This window comes from Mastigoproctus giganteus, chromosome 5, assembly GCF_048544385.1.
Source record: "Mastigoproctus giganteus isolate SK-2022 chromosome 5, ASM4854438v1, whole genome shotgun sequence".
Lineage (NCBI taxonomy): Eukaryota > Metazoa > Arthropoda > Arachnida > Uropygi > Thelyphonidae > Mastigoproctus > Mastigoproctus giganteus.
Genome location: NC_143579.1, coordinates 69,555,771 through 69,578,464, shown reverse-complemented (window position 1 = coordinate 69,578,464; position 22,694 = coordinate 69,555,771). Strand labels below are relative to the sequence as shown.

At 37.9% G+C, this 22,694-nt stretch overlaps 1 protein-coding gene across 8 annotated transcripts in view; it reads right to left on the bottom strand.

Annotated features, from left to right (window-relative positions):
- IntS9 (integrator complex subunit 9) overlaps window positions 1–22,694 on the bottom strand; it is a 370,946-nt gene that overhangs the window by 143,801 nt on the left and 204,451 nt on the right. For 7 of the 8 annotated variants that reach the window (XM_090373281.1, XM_090373278.1, XM_090373279.1 and 4 more), the window contains one exon: window positions 13,034–13,165. The exons of the other annotated variant lie outside the window; for it this stretch is intronic. In XM_090373281.1, coding sequence (XP_090229407.1) covers window positions 13,034–13,165 — 132 coding nt within the window. The remainder of the gene's footprint in view (window positions 1–13,033; window positions 13,166–22,694) is intronic. 8 annotated transcript variants of the gene reach the window in all.

Sequence of the window (22,694 nt, the reverse complement as noted above, 5' to 3'; positions counted from 1 at the left end):
AAGGATCTGGGTATATTCTTACCACATGTACGCCTTATCCAAAAATTTCATTACTTCATACAGCATGTCCCACCCACTTTTTTTTTACTATTGAATACACCATGAATTGTCAAAATAATAGAGCAAGCTTATCTGCAAAAAGATCTAAACCTCCCAAGAACTTCCTAATTCATTTCACAAATATACGTCGTCTCAATTCCAATCTCAACGATGTCCATTTCCACTTGCAGTCTTCCAAACCCCATGTACTTTTTCTGACTGAATCTCAGTTATCAGTTGATCCAACTACTGCTCATCTCAGATGTCCAAATTATTTGCTGTATGATTCTTTTCGCCTCAAAGGTGGTACTTGTGCATATGTCCGTTCTGATATTCCCTGTCAGAGACTTGGCAATTTGGAATCTCCTCTCTTTGATCTTCTCTGGCTTAAAATCTCTCTACCTCATTGTGTCAAATTCATCTGTTGTCTCTACCATTCTCCCAACTCCACTAATCACTTGGAGCTCTTTGACTTCCTCTCTTTGCAACTTGACTTTCTCCAGTCCAACTTTCCTAACAGTGAGGTAATTTTCCTTGGTGATTTTAACTTTCACAACTCCAGCTGGCTTCCGTTTTCTAGTCACACCGACCCAGCAGGTCGAGATGCTGAGGCTTTTGCAATTACTAATGACCTAGCACAGATTGTTCATTTACCTACAAGAATACCGGACAATCCTAATCATACAGCCAATACGCTTGATCTTTTTCTCACAAACAACCCTTCTAAGTACAAGTTTGAAGTGAGAGGTCCTTTAGGCACTTCAGATCACAACTTGGTGATTGTCTCTTCTCCAATGGAACCTTTATCTCATGGCTATTCCCAACCTAGTATTGTTTGGCATTACAAGAATGCAAAATGGGATGACCTGCGAGACTTATTTTCTTCTTTTCCTTGGTCTGATTACTGTTTCAAAACTTCTGATGTCAACGTTTGACACGATGTCAGATCGTGTCAGTGAAATTATTCTTGCAGGAATGGAATCCTTTATCCCACACTCCACTTTAAAATCTCGTCCTTTATCTAAACCTTGGTTTTCCAATAAATGTGCTAAGGCTGTCCAAGAGAAGAATGTTGCATATCGTAATTGGCTTGTTTCTAATTCTTCAGTTTCATTTTCTGCCTACACCAAAGCTCGCAACAATTGTAAAGCAGTTATTAATCAGTGCAAACTAGAGTTTGAACAGGCTAAGAGTAGAAAACTTGCTTCTTGCCCTAATGGTAGCCGAGCATTCTGGTCTCTTGCCAAAGCTATTGGCCGCAACTTTTGCCCATCTCTGCTCCCACCTCTGTCCAAACCAGATGGTTCTGTTGTCACTTCAGCCAAGGATAAAGCTGACCTGCTAGCATCCCATTTTTCTTCGAGCTCATGTATTAATGATCTTGGTAAAACACCTCCCACCATTCCTAACACGCTCCATTCAATGCCTCCTGTGGTCTTCCGTCAAAAGGATGTCAGAAGGATTTTGACGAATCTTGATGCTAAGAAAGCTCCAGGTCCCAATGGTATTTCTCCACTTGTTCTCAAAACCTGTGCTCCTGAACTTACTCCTATTCTTTGCCGCCTTTTTTCACTTTCTTATTCCAAAGGTGTTTTTCCTTCGCTTGGAAATTTGCTCATATCCAGCCAGTTCCTAAAAAGGGTGACAAATCCCTCCCATCCAATTATCGTCCCATTGCAATTACTTCTACTCTTTCTAAAGTAAGGGAGAAATCAATTAACCGCCAACTCTTAAACTACCTAGAAACCTTCCGTCTGATCAATGATCGCCAGTATGGATTCCGTCAGTGTCGATCCACTGGTGATATTCTGGCTTATGTTACCCATTTATGGACTAATTCAATGGAAAGGTTCGGTGAAACACAAGTAGTTGCTCTTGACATCTCAAAGGCTTTTGATCGTGTTTGGCATAAAGGTCTTCTAAACAAGCTTCCATCTTATGGTTTGCCAACTGTTTTTAATAATTGGTTATCCAGTTTTCTCTCTGATCGCTCACTGAGGGTGATGGTAGATGGCTCTCTGTCTTCTAACTTCTCCACTAATGCCGGTGTCCCCCAAGGTTCAGTTCTTTCCCCCACTCTTTTCCTCTTGTATATCAATGACCTTCTTCCATTGACTGGAAATCCTATCCATAGTTTTGCCGATAATAGCACATTGCATTCAACTTTCCATTTTGAGAAAACTTGTCCAGCTCAATCAGCTTCAAGTTCTCGAAGATCTGCTGCCAATTCCTTAAATGCCGATCTTCAGGTAATTCTCCAGTGGGGCAAAGACAACTTAGTTGATTTCAACCCTTCTAAAACTCAATCTTGTCTTATATCTCGCAAAAAGGATTCTTTTGCTCCTATGCTTATCTTTAGTGACACTCCGATTTCTAGGCAAAATGATATATCTCTCTTGGGGATTAACCTGACTTCTAATCTCTCTTGGCACAAGCACATTACAAATATTGCTTCCTCTGCATCTAAAAAACTTGGTTTTCTCTTTCGCTCTCGGCGTTACTTTTCTTCCAAACAGCTGCTCACTCTGTATAAATCGCAAATCCACCCTGCCATGGAATATTGTTCCCACATCTGGGGTGGTGCCCCCAAAACCTCTCTCAGGCTTCTTGATTCCATTCAGAACAGGGCAGTTAGGTTAATTAATGATTCATCTCTAACAGAGTCTCTCCACTCGCTTTCTCATAGACGCACTGTTTCTGCTGCATGCCTCTTCTACAGATACTTCCATGGGCACTGTTCTTCTGAATTGGCTTCTATAATTCCCGCTCTCTCTTTCAAAACAGTCCGAACACGTGCCGCCACCAGCCAACATCCATTTACTGTCCAACTTCAAACCCACAGAACCAACTTTTCATCTTCCTCATTTATTCATTCAACTGCCGTTTTCTTTAACAACCTTCCTTCATACGTATTTCCCGAAAATTACAATCTACAGAAGTTCAAGTCCAATATCAACAAATATCTTCTTTCGTCTTCTCAACCTCCAACCCAAGCACGGTACTAAGTACTATAGGTTCTAATACCTCTCGTGTTTGGGGTTCTCATAAAAAAAAAATAAATAAAAAATAATAAAACGGCTAAATATAATTAAAACTTAGCGTTCACGTGAGCTGCAAAACTTGTTCAACATGTGGATTAGATACCTTTACCGATATTAGACTGATGCAGAATAGCATAAGGTATCCTGAACTAGATAGCGTAATATGTAGCAATGTATTAGGAATCTGTTAGCTTAGTATAGTATTATCAATTAATCAATAAAATTTATTAATCTTATTAAATTTCATTGTTAATTAAATTGTACTTAAAAGGAATCATGACCTCAGTCTAAAGCAGCAAAACAATGAGCACAAAATAGCGGGAGTGCTGAGGCTCAGGGGCGAACCGAAGGAGTGATTCTCCAACGCATCAGTCTAAAAAATGTGCAAAATATGAAATATTTGAAGATCTTTAGGAAGGACATGGTCTAGCCAAGGAAGATGTGTGTGTGTGTGTGTGAAGAAATTAGGCACTAACTCAGCGTACTGATGGGCCTCTATGAGAATTTGAGGTGTAGGGTAGAAGAGCTCAAAGAAATTAATATGGGGCGACGGACCATTAAGCTCTCAGCTGCCCAACCGAACACAAGAGCTCACTCCTGTACATCAGGCTACACAGTGGCAATCTCCAAGGCAAAATGCACTGGTCCCACAGGAGCTAATTACTGTCGGTGACTCTACTGTTGTGCATGTAAGACTACTGTGCAAATTGGAGCAGTATGGTATTAAGAGGAAGTGGCTACAATGGATAAAAGGGTTGTTGAGTGGGAGCAGACAGAGTGGTAATCAATGGAGTCCCCCGGGGTTTGATGTTGGGCCTACCGTTGTTTGGTATATTTATCAATGATATCAAGCCACAAAGGAAGTTAGGCAAGTGAAGGCTGATTAAGATATATCCTTGGCAAAGGAAGCAAATAAAAAGAACAAAGACTTCTTTACTTATATAAACTGTAGAATGAGGGGATGAATCAGATTGGTCTACTTGTTATTGATGGTTCAACTGTTGATGATCCAGCTCACACAGCTGACAAACTTCATGAGTATTTTGCATCTATATTTACACACAAGGAATTCTGTAAGGAAAGAGAGAACAGAAATTTACTGAACTCTAACAGAGAGCTAAATAATTTTGTAATAACAGACAGCAAAGTGGATGAGAAATTGTTGAAGCGAAACATAAAAAAGGCACCTGTGGTAATGGAATCTATCCAGTTATATTGAAGGATGCAGTGAGGGAAGTAAGCAAACCATTAGTCATAATTATGAGAGCATCCTTAGATTCAGGGGCGGTCACCACAGACTGGAGATGTGCAAATGTAACCCCAATTCACAAAGGGGTTTCAAAGGGTGACACAAATAATTATAGACCTGTTAGTTCAACTTTTGTTTCTGGGAAAATAATGGAGTTACTGGCTAAAGAGGCACTGCAGGGTCATACAAACAAGACTGCAGTAATAGTTTAGACACAGCATGGGTTTGTTAAGGGGAGGTCTTGTCTGACCAATTTGATTGGATACTACCATGTGGTCACAAAGGAAATGGATGCAAAAAATAATTTTGATATCATATACTTGGATTTCAGGAAAGCTTTTGATACTGTTGCATATGGAAGACAGCTATACAAATTGGAGCGGTATGGCATTAAGGGGAAGTTGCTACAATGGATAAAGGAAGGGATGGTTGAGTTGGTGACGACAGAATGGTAATAAATGGACACTGCTCTTCATGGACTAATGTTATTAGTGGAGTCCCCAGGTTTGTGCTGGGTCCATTGTCGTTTTGTATATTTATCAATGATATCGATGAATGTATATCAGGCTTAATGTCCAAGTTTGCATGATGATACAAAGATTGGCAGGGTTATTAATGACAGTAAAGACAGCATGCTACTGCAACAGGATCTAGAAAAGTTAGGCAGATGGGCTGAGAAGTGGCAACTGAAGTTTAACATTGACAAATGCAAAGTTATTTGGTTGTTTTTTTTAGGAGCATTAGCAACTAAGGCCATATTGCTCCAGGAATATGTGGTGCTCATTTCCTGACCTTTCTGCATCTTCCGTATTTGATGGTAACGGGCACGAACCCCGGTCTAATCAAGAAGCGTGTGCTACGCACTGCTGCTCCTTCCCACCTGGCTACGGAGGCGCCTACAAATGCAAAGTACTGCATATAGGTACCAGTAACCCAAGAGAAGTGTACCAACTGTGTAGTACTACACACAGGGAGGTGGAGAATGAAAAAGACCTGGGGGTAATTGTGCAGTCATATATGAAGTTTTCTGAGCAGTGAAGACAGGCTACCAGAGCAGGTCATGGAGTTTTGTCAATGATATATAGGAATTTTGCTAGCAGAGACAAGGAGATGATTATCTCTTTGTATAAGGCAATGGTCAAGCCATACCTTGAGAGGCCTCATTTTTGGAAGGATACAGAGTTGCTAGAAAGAGTATAGAGAAGGGCAACAAGATTGGTGAGAGGAAGAAAGGGGTGCTCTTACCAAAAGAGGCTTAAGTTCTGCATGTTGCAGCATCTGGAGACTAGGCACCTGCAAGATGATCTGGTTAAGGTGTTAGGGCATTGAATGGTTTGAGCAGGCTCAATGTGGATGGGACTCTTCTGCATGCTTGGATTATGAACCTGAGGGGGCATACATTGAAATTGAAGTAAGACAGTTTTAGAATGGATGTACGGAAGTTTCCTGTTAGCCAGCGGGTAGTTGATTGTTGGAACAGACTTCTATCTGTTGTTGTTGTGGAAGTTGATAGCTTAAATAAATTTAAGGCTGAACTTGACAAACATTTCGAGTGACTGGATGGGTGAAATGGGAAGTTTTTTTTTTTTTTTTGGATAATGCTGGATAAGCTTGATTTCTTGCGTCATATGTCCCAACTAATGCTAATTTGACAAAAAAAAAAAAAAAAACCCCAGTTTGATGGTACTTTTCTTTTCTTTTTTTTTTTTTTTTTTAAGTTTATAATGCGGCTGCAAAGAAATATTTAATTCCAAGATCAAATATGGCTATGTACAGCATTTCATACTTGATCCTACATTTTCCCTATGTGATAATTAATAGGTGGGGGATTTCTGGAATTTTCAATCAGAGATCGAATTCAATAAAATCAAAGAAAATGCTTTTTCTGAAAGGTATTGAGCATTTCAGAAATGTAGATGTAAAATAAATGCTAAAATTTGTGTAGGGACTCAAAACATCCTACAAGAATGCCCCTGGGTTAATAAAGTTGTAAAACAAGTTTAACAGGAAAGTCAATTGCAATCATCTCACTTTGGAAACATGCAGCCAAAAATGAATGGCATGCATGACCCTTAAAATTATTTATGAATAAGACTGGAGTAATTATTTTTGACAAAATTTTTTACAATAAATTATTCTGAAAAAATTTTTCTATATGGTTCCTTGTTGAGTAACACTTCTGAATTTGTAACTGCGTGTTGTCAGAAAGGTTCAATAGTACAATACTTTTAAGTGGATGGCATTTTGTTGAACAAAAAGCAAGCTTTCTGTGTTGGTATACAGAATCTGTTCTTTGAAAAGTTAAGATTTTTTCATTAATCATTTCTGGAATATATACTTTTCTCATGTGTTAGAAATTAATAGGTCATACACTGCCTTCCCATTAATATCTGAACACATGCATATCTACAAATTCCCTTTATTTACAGAAAAACTAATAAAGTATGCTGAAAACGGTAGTCTTCAGGAGAGCATCTCATTTCTGTGGAACACCCACCACGGTATTTTGCAAATGTTATTTGATATTCTCCTCCGCTCAACTTTCAAAGCAGTGAATATTCACCTCCGTTTCTGTGCAGTCTCTCTTCACATACAGCTCATTACCAAATTCATCCTATAGGTTAAAAACAGGATTGAGGTCAAGACTTTGGGCTGGCCAGCCCATCACAATGTGAAAAGTATGATATGGTATGTTGTCCTGTCAATACAAACCCCAAACACAAGGGGTATTAGCAGTGGTGTAGGAACACCTTGGCATTGGGGCAGGTGGTAAGGGCGCTGGTATCAGAGTGGCACCACTGACAGACCATATAAGTTCTGTGTCAAGCTATTTCAACAACATCCGAGACTAGCTGACAAAATGGCACCCCTAGATGTTGCATCAGGATGAGAGCAGAGGGCAGGGTGAAAATAAATTTTTGCCAAATGGTGTGTTTTCAGAGGGCAATTCAAGCCTGCATGCATCCTTAAATCTGAGTACATACTGCATAATAGCATACATCTATTTACCATCCAGAATGCAAATTTTAAGGGAGCAATCAGGCGACTACTTCATCGGTACATGCTCGAATGCACAGCACTTTGCAATTGAAGAACTGTGCACGTTCTGAGATACTGAATAAGATTGAAGTTATAAATAATGTGTATATACTGTTTTTGTGCTATATAAACAGACGATTGTGGATATCGTGATTTTTAATTTAGGTGATACAGAAGCCTAAGGTAGATATATGCTGGTCTGTACTCAAGTCAAATCATCTTTTGTCAAGAAATTTTTGACAAAAGATGCAAAGAGTAGTTTATGGATACTCTAGAAGGAAGGGGGTGAATCAGATTGGTCCACTTCATGTCGAGGGTTGAACTGTTGATGATCCTGCAAAGGTAGCTAACAAACTGAATCAGTAATTGTTGAAGATAAACATAAGAAAAGCACTTGGGGTGGATCAGATCTATCCAGTTATATTGAAGGAGACAGCAAAGGAAGTAAGCACACCTTTAGCCATAATTATGACAGCTTCCTTGGACTCAGGCGAGGTACCCATGGACTGGGGATGTGCAAATGTGACCCCAATTCACAAAGGAGGATCAAAGGGTGACACAAGTAATTACAGACTGCTAGTTTAACTTCTGTTCCAAGGAAATTAATGGAGGCACTAGTTAAAGAAGCACTGCAGGAACGCCTCCACAAGACTTCAGTTATAATTCAGACACAGCATGGGTTTGTTAAGGGGAAGTCTTGTCTGACCAATCTGATTGGATGCAAAAAAGTATTTTGATATCATATACTTGGATCTTAGGAAAGCTTTTGATACTGTTGCACATGGAAGACTACTGCACAAATTGGAGCAGTGTGGCATTAAGGGCAAGTTGCTAGAATGGATAAAGGGATGGTTGAGTGGGAGAAGATTGAGTGGTAATCAATGGACAATGCTCTTCGTGGACTAATGTTATTAGTGGAGTCCCTCAGGGTTCAGTGTGGGTTCCATTGTTGTTTTCTTTATTTATTAATGATAATGATGAAGGTATATCAGGCTTAATGTCTAAGTTTGCAGACGATATGAAGGTTGCTAGGGTTGTTAATGACACTAACGACAGTACGTTACTGCAACAGGATCTAGAAAAGTTGAGCAGATGGGCTGAGAGGTTTCAACTGAAGTTTAACATTGGCAAATGTAAAGTACTGTATATGGGTAGCAGTAACCCCAGAGTAATGTATCAACTGTGTGGTACCACACTCAGGGTGGAAGAGAATGAAAAGGACCTGGGGTTAATTGTGTAGTGAGATATGAAGTTTTCTGAGCAGTGCACATGGTCTGCACAAGAGGAGCTTATGGTGTCTTGTTAATGATATACAGGAATTTTTCTACCAGGGATAAGGAGGCAATTATCCCCTCGTATAATTATATACAGGGACAATCAACTCCTTATCCCTGTAAACAGGTCTGGAGGTAGGTCTGGAGGCCTCATTTTAGGAAGGATGTAGGGCTACTGGAACGAGTACAGAGAAGGGCAACAAGATTAGTGAAAGGTAAGAAAGGGTTGCTCTTATGAAGAAAAGCTTAAGTTATGCAAATTACAAGGTCTACAAACTAAGCACCTGCGAGGTGATCTTATTGAGGTGTATAAGGCCTTGAATGGTTTGAGCAAGCTCAATGCTGGTGGGATTCCTCCTCTTGCCCAGATTAATCACCCGAGTGGACATAAATTCAAATTGAGGAAAGGCAGATGTAGAATAGATGTGCGGAAGTTTGGCTTTAGCCAGTGGGAGGTTCATTGCTGGAACAAACTGCCATCTGTCACTGTAGAAGTTGACAGCTTAAATAAATCCCAGGCAGAACTCAACAAACATTTGGAGCAAATGGATGGGCAAAACGGGAAAGGTTTTTTAGCATCAGCAAAGACACATGATGCAAGAAAGCAAGCTTATATAGTATCAGCCAAAAAAAAAAAAAAAAAAAAACACCCTTATTTCACCCATCCACTCGCTCCAAATGTTTGTCAAGTTCTGCCTTGCATCTATTTAAGCTATCAAATTTTACAACGACAGATGGAAGTTTGTTCCAGCAATCAAACACCTGCTGGATAAAGGCAAACTTCCACACATCTATCCTACAACCGTCTTTCCTCAATTTGAATTTATGCCCTCTCAGGTGATTATTCTGAGCAAGAGGAAAAATCCCATCCACACTGAGCAGTCTCAAACCATTCAAGGCTTTATACACCTTAATCAGATCACATCGCAGGTGCCTAGTCTCCAGACACTGCAATTTGCAAAACTTAAGCCTTTCTTCGTAAGAGCAACTCTTTGTTCCATTCACTAATCTTGTTGCCCTTCTCTGTACTCGTTCCAGCAGCTCTACATCCTTCTTGAAATGAGGCCTCCAGACCTGTATACAGTACTCAAGGTGTGGCCTGACCATTGCCTTATACAAGGGAATAATCACCTCCTTATCCCTGCTAGAAAAATTCCTGTATACCATTGACAAGACACCATGAGCTACTCTTGCAGACTGTCTGCACTGCTTAGGAAACTTCATATCTGCCTGCACAATTACCCCCAGGTTCTTTTCATTCCCTACCACTGTCAGTGTGGTAGGGAATCCCAGAGTTGATACGTTACTCTGGGATTACTGTTTCCCATATGTAGTACTTATACATTTGTAAATGTTCAACCTTCGTATCGTCTGCAAACTTGGACATTAAGCCTGATATACCATCATCAATATTATTTATAAATACAAAAAACAATAATGGACCTAACACCAAACCCCGGGGGACTCCACTAATAACATTAGTCCACGAAGAGCTGTGTCCAATGATTACCACTCTCTGTCTTCTCCCACTCAACCATCCCTTTATCCATAGCAGCAATTTGCCTCCAATGCCACACTGCTCCAATTTGTGCAGCAGTCTTCCATGTGCAACAGTACCAAAGGCTTTTCTAAGATCCAAATATCTGATATCAAAGTTATTCTTTGCATCCAGTTCCTTTGTGACTACATCATAGTATTCAATCAAATTGGTCAGACAAGACTCTCCCTTAACAAACCCATGCTGTGTCCGAGCTATAACTGAAGTCTTGTCTAGATGATCCTGCAATGCTTCTTTAACCAGTGCCTCCATTAATTTCCCTGGAACAGAAGTTAATCTAACAGGTCTGTAATTACCTGTGTCTTCCTTTGATCCTCATTTGTGGATTGGGGTCCCATTTGCACATCTCCAGTCCATGGGTACCTTCCCCGAGTCCAGGGAAGCTCTCATAATTATGGCTAAGGGTTTGCTTACTTCCTTTGTCGCCTCCTTTAATATAACTGGATAGATTCCATCCACCCCAGGTGCCTTTCTTGTGTTTCTCTTCAACAATTTCTCCTCCACTTTACTCTCAGTTATTACGAGATTATCTAGCTTACTGCCAGAGTTGAATATACCTCTGTCATTCCCCTCCCTGAATAACTCCTCATGTTTGAATGTCGATGCAAAATATTCATTTAGTTTGTTAGCTACCTGAGCAGGATCATCAACAGTTGAACCATCGATATCAAGTGGACCAATCTGATTCATCCCCTTCCTTCTAGAGTTTACATAAGTAAAGAACTCTTTGCTCTTTTTCTTTGCATCCTTTGCCAAAGATTTCTTGTAATCTGCCCTTTTTTATTTTTTTTCTTTATTTTTTTTTGGCTGATTGTGTATAAGCTTGCTTTCTTGCATCATATGCCTCTACTAATGCCAATGCTAAAAAACATTCCAATTGTTTACAAACTTAGCTTAAATTTGAATTTTATTATGATTATAATTATTATTATTTTTTTTAACTGTATGAAATGTCGAAGACACTTGGATAGTCAATTACTGTGACCATATAAACAGAAAGGGAGGAAATTTACAGTAAATCGTTATTCACTTCAGCAAAACAACAGATCACTCTTTGTTGTGGTACAGGAAAACTATTCCCTGGAAATCCCCATTGCCTTGCTTTCCAGACTGCTGCTCAATTGCATTTCAATAGAAGCAGTGCAAGAATCACTTTCATCTCTGCCAGCAGCTCTGTTAATCTATTGGTCCGTGTATCCCCCCCCCAAGCTAGCAGTTTTCCGACCCACCTAACTCTGCCTCGACAGCATCAGCAAATATTCTTGCACCCTTTCTATTTAAGTGTATCCCATTCCGGTAGAAGAAGTCTCTCCTTGTTAACAAGCACAGACCAGGCTGGGGAAAATTCTAGATCTGAGCCTTGCACAATCTCTCCAAGGCCGAATTGATCAACAAGGCTCTCATCAAATATTCCCTCCTATTGTGTCTGGACAGAATTGCAGACACTTTCAATTTCAACTCTAACTCACGGCTTTTTTTCAACATTGACCGGTAATTGTTAAGTAATTCCACTGGTCTCCTACCCTTAATATCATTAGTGCCAACATGTACAACAATATCACCCTTTGTGCCCTTAAACTCTCATAAAACTCTAACAGGGTGCTTACAGTAGAAGACTGACCAGAGCCTATTGTCCGAATGTGGAATATCCTTGATCTGCCGACTGGCTATGGATACATCGAAAGTAGTTGACCAACTCGACTTCTCGGTAGGTAGTAGTAGAAGTATGTGATACAAGAAAGCAAGCTTATGTAGCATCAGCCAAAAAAAAGAAAACCCATTTCACACATCTATTCCCTCTAAAAGTTTATTGAGTTCCTCCTTGAATTTATTTAAGCTATCAATTTCTACAACAACAGATGGAAGTTTGTTCCAGCAATCAACTACCAGCTGGCTAAAGCAAATTTCCACACATTTATTGTATAACTGTCTTTCTCAATTTGAATTTATGCTCCCTCAAGCAAGTAATCTGAACAACAGAAAGATCTTAATCCCACCAGAAAATAAGCCTACTCAACCCATTCAAGGCCTTATACGGCTCAATCAGATTATCCCCCATCGCAAGTGCCTACTCTACAGAAGCTGCAATTTGCAGAACTTGAGCCTTTCTTGGTAAGAGAGAGAGAGAACCCCTTCGTTCCCCTCACCAATCTTGTTGCCCTTCTCTGTGCTTACCCCAACAGCTCTACGTCCTTACTAAATTGAGGTCTCCAGACCTGTACGCAGTACTCAAGATGTGGCCTGACCACTGCCTTATACAAGGGGATAATCACCTCCTTATCCCTGCTCGCAAAATTCTTGTATATCATTGACAAGATTCCATGACCTGCTCTGGCAGCCTGTCTGCACTGTTCAGAAAACTTCATAATTGACTGCACATTTACTCCCAGGTCTTTTTCATTTTCTAACACCCAAAAATGTACCAACCACACAGTTGGTACTGTTTCTGTGGGGTTACTTCTATCCATGTGCAGTACTTTACATTTGTCAATGTTAAACTTCAGTTGGGAATCTAACTAAATCACAGGCAACTAAACCTGGTTAGTATGGCATATTTAGGGCTCACATTCCATCATGATTTTCCATCGAAGAAGTTTTTGGATGGAAAGTGCCAAGTGTGCTGCAGTATTGTCATGGTGTAGTGCTATAATTAAGTTTAAGTGAAATTTTAAATAATAAATATATCAAAATAAGCACCAGTCAATTATCTTCAAAAATTATAAAAATTGTCACAATATACTGATTTTGAAATATTCAAGAAAGTTTTCAATTATATCAATATAAAATTGATTTAAATCATTATAAATTATAACACAGACTTCAAAATAACTACCTGTGAAGACCACAACATTATTAGGATTGCTTCCCCAAAGTTCCATAAAGTGAACACTATCTCCAAATCTTAGTGAAGGATGTCCAGCAAATACTATACAGGGAGTACGAAACTCTTTGCTGAAGTTTTCATCTAAATGTATACACTTATAATCAGATGAACAATTTGAACAAAGAAAGAATTTAATCTTTAATGAAGTTGAAGGTTATAAAAGTAGTTAAAAAATATAGCGCACATACTTAGATAACACTATGTAGCAATTTTTAAAATATTTTCTGCTTTTCAAAATGCTGAATACAAATGCCCAACTACTACCAAGTTTTAGAAATTGGAATGTGAAAAATTAAAGACTGGCATTTAGCCAGAAAAAACATTTAAAGTGTAAAAAGCACATCTTAACCAAAATTTTAATGAGATTTGGTGCAGTTTGTTCAGGTGGTGCATTTAGCTGTTCAAGTGAGTTAAATATATTAAGGGAGAAATTTTAAAACAACTTTGGTATTTTCCTCAATAAGTGAAAGATTTTTGAATTTAGTAGTATTTTAATTTTAAAGGAACACAATTTTATGAATTTCTTGATGGATTAATATATATTCTCCCCTTCTTCATTTGTATATCGTTACTGTTTTTAAAACAGTAACGATTGAAAATGATAATAACTCACGTTCTCATAAAGAAATCAGCAGATTTACAATAAATTTCTGTTCATCACTAAGGTAGTTTTGATGGACACAACCTGTTTCCAAGGAAACCATAACATAAAAATCAGTTTCAGCTTAGTAGGAAAGTATCCATGGCTACCTTAAATCTTAAAAATATTTCCAGTAAAGTAAAAGCACAGACATTATTTCTCTGAAAAAAAAAAAAAAATAAATAAATAAAAAATTACAGGGTGAAGTTCTGCAATTATATATATATATATATATATATGTTGCACATGTTATTGTCCCCACACACAATGTACATTTCTCTGACAGAAGTTTTATTCTGATTTCTCTGATATAGCAGTTATACACATTTTTCATGTTTGAACTCCAGGAAGTACACACATATATGCATGTTTCATTCATTTCAAATAATGTGTCTGTTTACATACAAATTGTTTTGAGCCTTTCCAGTAGGCACTGCCATCTGTTATCTGTGTTTCCAAATAATAGTAGATATACACGAAGGGAAATTTCTTTGACAGTATAATGTTTTTACCATTTGTCACTTGTTATGCTTATTTATTGTACTATGCAGTCCCAGCAAGCTTTCCTGGCAACCCTGTTACCTATTTACAATGCTCTACCACTGAACAATGTTGATGTACAATTATCTTAGATTCCCTCGTAGTGGGTCAATTTGCTCTTGCTGTAATTTCCATGTCAGTATACAACTGACACTTGTAGGCAGGGCTGTGGAGCCAGAGTCGAAGCTGAAGCCAGAGGTTTCTATGGAGCAGGAGCCAATAAAAAAAAACTGGCTCTGTGGCTGCAACTAACTTGGTCAGTCAGAGGGTGGCACATATGTCATATGCTTTGATGCTTTATGGTGTAGTTTTCATTTCCCTCTTCTTTTTGTTTACTATGTTTTTTTTTTAATGTCTAAATCAGTAAGTGATTTTTGAATAATGCACATTTTATTCTTTCAGAAATGCCAAATGTCTGGAAGCCCTCAATGATGAACAAAGTCTAATGTAGGCCTCACGTAGCCGAATGGTAGGCACCTCCATAGCCAGGTGGGAAGGAGCAGCAGTGCGTAATACACGCTTCTGGTGTTTATATTGATCCCAAAGTACAGACATTTATTAAGAGATGGACAACAAAGCAAAGCAAAGGACGCTTTAAGTGATATAGCACTCAGAATAAGAAACCCTCAAGAATGCCCAGCGCCAGGAGATGAGATACAAAGCAATCCACCACCACCACCATCTAATACTAATTCTGAAAATGAGTTTGATTTTGAAAAGATTATTGACAAACAGCATAGCTCAAAATGCTGTTGACTGGAATTAGAAAAAGGCATACCACACGTTACTCTTATTAGTACATTGACTAAATTCAAGTTAGAAGTATTAGCATTCCTCACTGAAGTTGAAAAAATTGATCATCAATCAAAGACATCAGTAAAAGATGAAATACTAAAGTACCCTAAAATCATACAAGATTTTGCACAACTGGTGGTTGCATTCCCCCTACTCAAGCCAGTGTAGAGCATTTATTTTCAGCTCAAAAAAATGTAAATCAGATTTGAGAGTATTAATTAAAGAGGACTTGCTTAAGGCAACCTTGTCCTTAAGAACAAACTGCTATACATAATTAAAAAATCGAAACTTCAGTTTTTAAGGAAATTATAATTAATTTGCATGTTTTAATATGGCAAATATAAGTTAATTTTTTTTCTATAATGCAAAAGGTTGTTTTCAATTTTGTTCCTTTTGTTCATTAAACTAAAGGTCAAATTAACTGTGTATTTTTAGCCTATAATGTAAAGATCATTCCAACACTGTTTTCATTTATCAGTTGGGTATGATCATTGCTCACTTCAACAGCTCAAAACCAAATTAGGACCTTGATAAACTAAAGGAGCCAAACATTTGATAAATTAAAGGAGCCGGAGATGGAGCCACAAAATTTTCTTCCGGCTCTACAGCCCTGCTTGTAGGCCCACCACGAAGATTCAAACTCATGAGAAGTCCAATCCAGGAAGGAGAAGTCTGTTGTTGTTGTTTGTTTGTTTGCTATTTGGTTTTTAGGAGCATTGGCAACTAAGGCCATATTGCTCCGGGGAAATGCAGTGGTCATTCCCTGACCTTTCTGCATCCTCTGTATTTGATGGTCACGGGCTCGAACCCCGGTCTAATCAAGAAGCATGTGCTACGCACTGCTGCTCCTGCCCACCTGGCTACGGAGGCGCCAAGTAGAAGTCTAAATAAGGAATTGTGGTCACAATGAAGAAGTCAACTTTTCCTCAAACCTGAACAGTCTCAACAGTATGGCAGTTAAAGTAAAGAATAATACCTCAACAGCCTCCACATGCAGTCCCTGAAACCATAATAACACCACAGCATTACAAATCATCCATCAAGGAAGCAACCACAATGCACTCCAACAGGCTCGTGGTAGTGCTCGAACTCTCTACTGGAGCCCCAATTTCTTCAATACAAGCGCACCCAAAAAGAGCCAGACACATCAACAACTGCTCTGAATCACCTGATACTACATACCGTCATTGATGTTGATATCACTGTATCTCAGGTCTCCATAGCTGAAGGACGATGCTCCATGCAGGCACCTAGAGTTTGATGGTGGTAAATACTACAGTTTTTTGCAGCTGCAGCATCATGCTCCACGAATACTGACAAACAGACACAATGAGCCTGTAACTTCTGTTGTAATAATTGGCCAGTTATGTACATATGTTAACAACTTCATCCAATAACATGCCTCCAGGGCCGAGGCCCATAAGCACTAATTCTCAAGGTCAAAAGACCACATATACAGACTTTGATTTAAAAGTTATGTATTGATAATCAACATAATAAATAAAATAAAAATAAATTAATTAATAAAATGAAAAAATAACAATAAATATAACATTTCCAATTGAATCTTGGTTCAATATCAATGAAATTTCACATAATATGCACTCCAAAAACAGAGCCGGTATATTAGCCCGTCCGCTGCCATTCCTATACCTTGTGACGAAATACCTCTACTATCACTTAACAACATGGCCCTCCTTTTAAACACATTATTAACAGTGGCCAATTATGTAGCAATAACATTTGGAGAGGTCTTTGTTCAAGTCCTATTGTAAGCAGGAGGAATTTCTAAAGGTTTTTTCAACCGAGATTGTAGTAGCCGATATAAGGAGAAGGGAGTAGGGTTTTCTCCGTGAGTTATTCTGGGTTTTTTTTAGCCTGCTTGACTGATTGATTTCTATTTTTACTGGTGCAAAAGTGACTAGGGCTACAGTGCACCATGAGTGTGTGACACATGACAAATTTTATCAGGCAATGACCACATGTCAGATGTGGTCACTGTCTGATAAGATTTGACAGAGTGGATAAGGCCCACTTGGGTCGGCAAAAGCAATAAGACCTATTTCATGCACTGGTATAATTATCATAGTCAATTAAAACGTGTTTTATAGTTAAAATAAGTGTCAAGACTTGCACAAGAGGTCATCAGCTCTCAGAAGGAAAGGGTGTGTAACATGACTGCATCTTATGTGGAGTTGAGCAAGAACACTTCCTCACTATGATTCTTGTGCAGGCTGCCATGTTTCAATTACAGGCTTTATCTGACGTTGTTGTTGTTGTTGTTCGGTTTAACGACACAAGGGCTACTAAGGCCAAATTGTGTCTCTTCAGCGTATTATCTGACGTAAATTATTTGTTGTCTGTCCATTCCATGAATCTTGCAATTGGGAGCATATCTTCTTGTGTATTATTTAGCTGTAGTCTGTATAGGGGACTGACAAGCCATGATTAATCATGAGAATTGCTGATTCCACTACAGTATTGGCTAAATTATTTCTCCTAATACAAATGTGGCTAGGGATCCAGCAGAAGTGGTTGTCAAATTCATGTTCTTCTGCTGAACCTGAGACAGGATGGAAAAGAACTATATTTCAACACTAATAAAGCCTGTAATATACTCAAAGAATCAGAATATATTATATACTGTTGGTATTGGCAAGTTCTGATGTAATCCAAGGCTAACTCTATAGTATGCAGCTCTGCAGTGTATCTGCTGAATTCAGGGAGATTCTGCAGAACCTACACGAATCTGACTTTGAGGCAATCTGTGTAAACTGGCAAGAAGTAAGATGTTCAGCTCTGTGCGTTCTTAAAAAGTTCTTCAGTTCTTAAAAGTAAATTTGCATGCTGGAACATGAGTATGTCAAGGTGGAAGGGTTTATCTTGGTGTTTGGGCAACCCTGTCTACCATGATATGTAAATCTTGAAGTAGCACTTCGACATGAACACCAAAAAGATGATTGGCAGTTTTACAAGTCTTACATTGCAAGTCTTCCCATAGTTGCTAAAAAATGAATGTCCAAATAGGATGGTCTGGTGGAGGAGTTACAGTTTTAAAGCATACTTTAGAGATAACTGTTTAAGTTAAGTGATAACAGTGGTTCATTTGCTTGCATTTACAGGCTCTAGAAAAAGTGTTTGAAATGCTCCAATGCTGATGATGGATGGATCCAGTCATCAAAGTACACCATTCCTAGCTCATACATATATTTTCCTTGCAGTCCATTTTCCTCATTTTTTTCTATGAGTTTGGGCCAGATCAATGGACACAACTGTGTTCAAGTCTGCATCAGTCATTTTTGTTCCTTTTTAGCCCCGGGAACATTCTTCTCCCAGGCTTCCGGACCAACCATGGCAAAGCAAGAGCAGTGCCCCCAAAGTGACCAAGTGGTGTAAAGGTAGTTTGTTAGTGAAACGTGAAAAAATAAAGTTGGCTTTCCTTTCTCTGAAACTTGCTTACAGTTCATAACTCAAAAACTACTTTTTTAAACATAAAAAGGAGAAAAAAAATTTTAAACTAATAAGAACTGTAGCTAATAACTTTGAAAGTCGTCTTCGAAATCGCACTAGGAATCATTTGGCACCTGGGACAAATTCCGTTGAAATAAATTTATGCGCACATTTCATCACAACATAAAATCAGACAGTATATGTGTACCATATAGTATATAGCACAACTTAAAATAGCATGGTAAATACTGCTGCTGAACAATCTGAATATAGTTGATACAATAATTGTGTTATATTACATTATATTTACACCCATATCTCTTAGTTTTTTATGGTATTCATAAATTTAGATTAGAATTATGCCTTGGACTAAAGAAGCAAAAGCAAAAGGATCAAAGCAGCGGGTATGCTTTGGCTGGCAAGAGAACTGTTGATGGCAGTTCTCTTGAAAATCAGATATTTGTAATGTATTCTTCTTTTTGTTATCTTTTTGCAAAACTACATGTAGCCAGAACAATAGAGCCAAAGGGTGTGCCTTTGTGTGTGTGTCTGTTATAAAGAGAATGAGGAGGGTAAGCATGAATTCAACATTCTGATGGGCTTATGAGGGCTCAGAGAACAGGAATTATGCTCTTGAAGGAATAAAGGAGAGGGAAACATCATGCACTCAGCTTAACAATTGGACACCATGCTTGAGCATTAGACAAACAACCTCAAAAGCATAGATCTCTGGTCCTACAGGATGTAGCAGTCATTGGTGACTCTATGTCACGGAAACAATATATTGTGTTAAACACAGGTGGAAAAGAACCAGGGTATGCCTGCCAGGAGCAAAAGGAGATGATGTTGAAGGGTAGCTAATTATTTAAGGGCACAAAAGGTGACTGCTATACATATTGGTACTAAGGATATTTAGTGTAGGAAACTTGAGGAAATGCTAGTAAAGTACAGGGCAATGCCAAGAAAAAGTCGGGAATTAGGAAAATATTTTAAGTGTCTCCATGACACTTACTCTTTCATTAAGGTCAGAACAATACCACAGACTACTAAAGTCACCCACAAGATGTAAAAACAAGGTGGCAAATAGAGGTAACACATTGTTCATAAAAACTCTAATGTATAGAAAATTGCTACTACCTATAAATTGGTAGTTAGTGGCACAGGTTGAAATGGGGTCTGGTTTCTCACAAGGACAGCAACTCTTCCAGAGGCAGGTCCAGTTCTTTATAGGTTCTTTTGGCTGTATGGCCCTCTGAGTACTTTTATGCCAATGTTTTAACACACTTTGAATACCTATATAGTACCAATTAGATTACAGACTGATGTAATGTTTAATCTACAATTGATGGCATTAATCTGATCTGACATACCTTTTACATCTATTCCGATATTTCATTATATATACAGTGGAACTTCTCTATTACGAACTTCAATTTAACGAATTTCTCAATATTACAAATTTTTTCGCGAAACATTGCACCTTGAAACGAAATTACATGTAAAATTAACCCCATATAACGAAGTGTTAGTCTCTCTATAACGAATTTTTAAAAAAAATTAAAAAAGCATTTTTGAAGATTTTCAAGCATTTACTGCTAAACAGCTGCTCAAATATACTGCCTCCTTCATCCGAAATTGCACATTAGCATCTGGAATTAAATAATCATCCTTTTAGTGAACACTTGTGGCCATTGATTCCTGTAGGAGGGTCTTTGTTTCATTTTTGTTACAGTTATTAAACCAAATGGGTTTTCTTAAAAGTGGTCGTAAACTTTACAATAAATAGGGTAGATTTGTAAATTGATGTTGGCTCAGGGAAAAACGAAATTCGCTGCAGTAAACCTTTAGCATGCTGCGGCGGCAATACATACAAATTTGTAGAATGCTACCATAGTCAGTTTTTAGTAATGCCTACTGAGTGACATTCGCTTCTCACCTCAATTGTACCATGTGACCATCATGTCAATCATTATATGATATGTCTGTTCTCGTCTAACTTGACTCCCAGTAGATGGTTTTCATGATTTTTTTTTTTTTTTTTAATTTCGTTCATCATTAATCACATAGGCTATATGCTCTTGTATTTTTTTTTTTTCTGAAAAGTAACATACAGCATACGTTAATCATAAATTTTCTTTCATGTATATATGAATGAAAGCGGAATAAAAGAAATTCACAAAGTCGTATATTTCTTCAAAGTGAGCGATACTGTTGAATTGGCAAGCGAACATCATTGAGCAGGCAGTACTAACAATTCACTATATGGCCAGCGCAGCGAAGTTTGCGGTGTATGTATCAGCAAGAGCTGCAGTCCAGTAATTTTTACAATTACGAAAACAATGTCGAAGAGAAAGTGTTTAAGTATTAATGATAAAGCAAAGATTGTTATGATATTGACCAGGGTTTTAAGAAAAAAGATGTTGCGGAGAAATATGGCATATCTTTTTTTTTTTTTTTTTTTTTTTTTTTTTTGTGGCATATCTGCAAGCAGTTTATCTACAAATTTAAAAAAATCGAGAATCAATTTTAAATGCAATTGAAGGAGGAGCAGACAAGAAGCAAATTAAGTTGTGTATATACGAAGATGTTGATAAAGCTGTTCTAAAATGGGTGCAAATGATACGTGAAAAAAATATTCCAATATTGGGTCTAATAATTAAGCAACAAGCTTTTGTGGAGAAAGTGTTAATGTAAGTGAAGAAGATTGCAACAGTTGGAGGAACAATACCTTAAAGAAGATTTTGGAAGAATATGAGTGTAAGGATGTTTTTAATGCTGACGAAATGGGTTTATTCTTTAAATGTTTACCGAATAGAACACTTGCTTTTAAGGATGATAAATGTTTTGGTGGAAAACAAATCAAAGAAAGAATTACTGTGCTGGTTGGAGCATATATGACAGGAAGTGAAAAATTAAGACTTTTAGTCATTGGAATATCAAAAAACCCAAGATGTTTTAGAGGCACAAAATCTTTGGAAGTTGACTACACCTTTTAATAAAAAAGCATGGATGACAAGTGATATTTTTGAAGAATGGATATTAAAACTAGCCAAGCGTATAACAAAAGAAAAAAGGAAAATCGTGTTGGTAACTGACAACTGTCCGTTAAAAACAACTTTGTTTTTAAAAACAACTTCGCACTTTTAAGTTTGGCAGAAATACTGGCAGGATGTGCCAGTATTTCTGCCAAACTTAAAAGTGCGAAGTTGTTTTTACCACCAAACGTAACGTCAAAACTCCAGCCAATGGACCAAGGCATTATTAAAACATTTAAATTTCATTATCAAAAGAGAATAATAATGAAGATTGTCAATGCATTATCAGAAAATAGAAACTTGGAGGTTTCAATTAATCTTAGAGATTGCATCTCTGAACTGGCAAAAGTTTGGACAAACGATATTTAAACGATGTCACTGAATATACTATTCAAATTTGTTTTTCGAAAGCGGGATTTGCATTGAATACAGAAGTCTAACAACAACTGGACGAACTAGATGAACTGCCCCCTTCACAACTGAAAAACTTTTGGACATTATTAGAATCGTCCGGAAACATCGAAAATGAAATAACACTGGATAGTTATGTTTATGTAGATCACAACAGAACATCCAAATGAAGATGAAATACTGCTGAACAGTGTTAAATGCGACCATGATCACGAAAAAATTAACAATGACGCATCAGAACAACCCGTAGAAAAGCCAACTCGCAAAGAAATGATTAACGCTTGATTAACGGTTCGTATGGGTTGGTTGGTTGGTTTTTTTTTAGGAGCATTAGCAACTAAGGCCACATTGCTCCGGGATATGCGGTGGTCATTCCCTGACCTTTCTGCATCTTCTGTATTTGGTGGTGACGGTCTTGAACCCCAGTCTAATCAAGAAGTGTGTGCTACACACTGCTGCTCCTTCCCACATGGCTACGGAGGCACCGGTTCGTATGAGTCTACAGTTTTGTGAAAATGTTCCTGATAATGTTTTTAATGCTCTGAACAAATGTGAGGTTTTCTTTGAGAATCAGACAATTTTTTAATTGTACTGTGTAAACGAAAATTGTGTAAACGTAATTTAAATAAGTATGTTTTTGAAATAAAATACATTAAAAATAAATGTAGATTCGTTTTCATTTTTCTAATTAGATAATTTCTAATAAAAAAGATATTCTCTGTTTAACGAAATTTCTCTA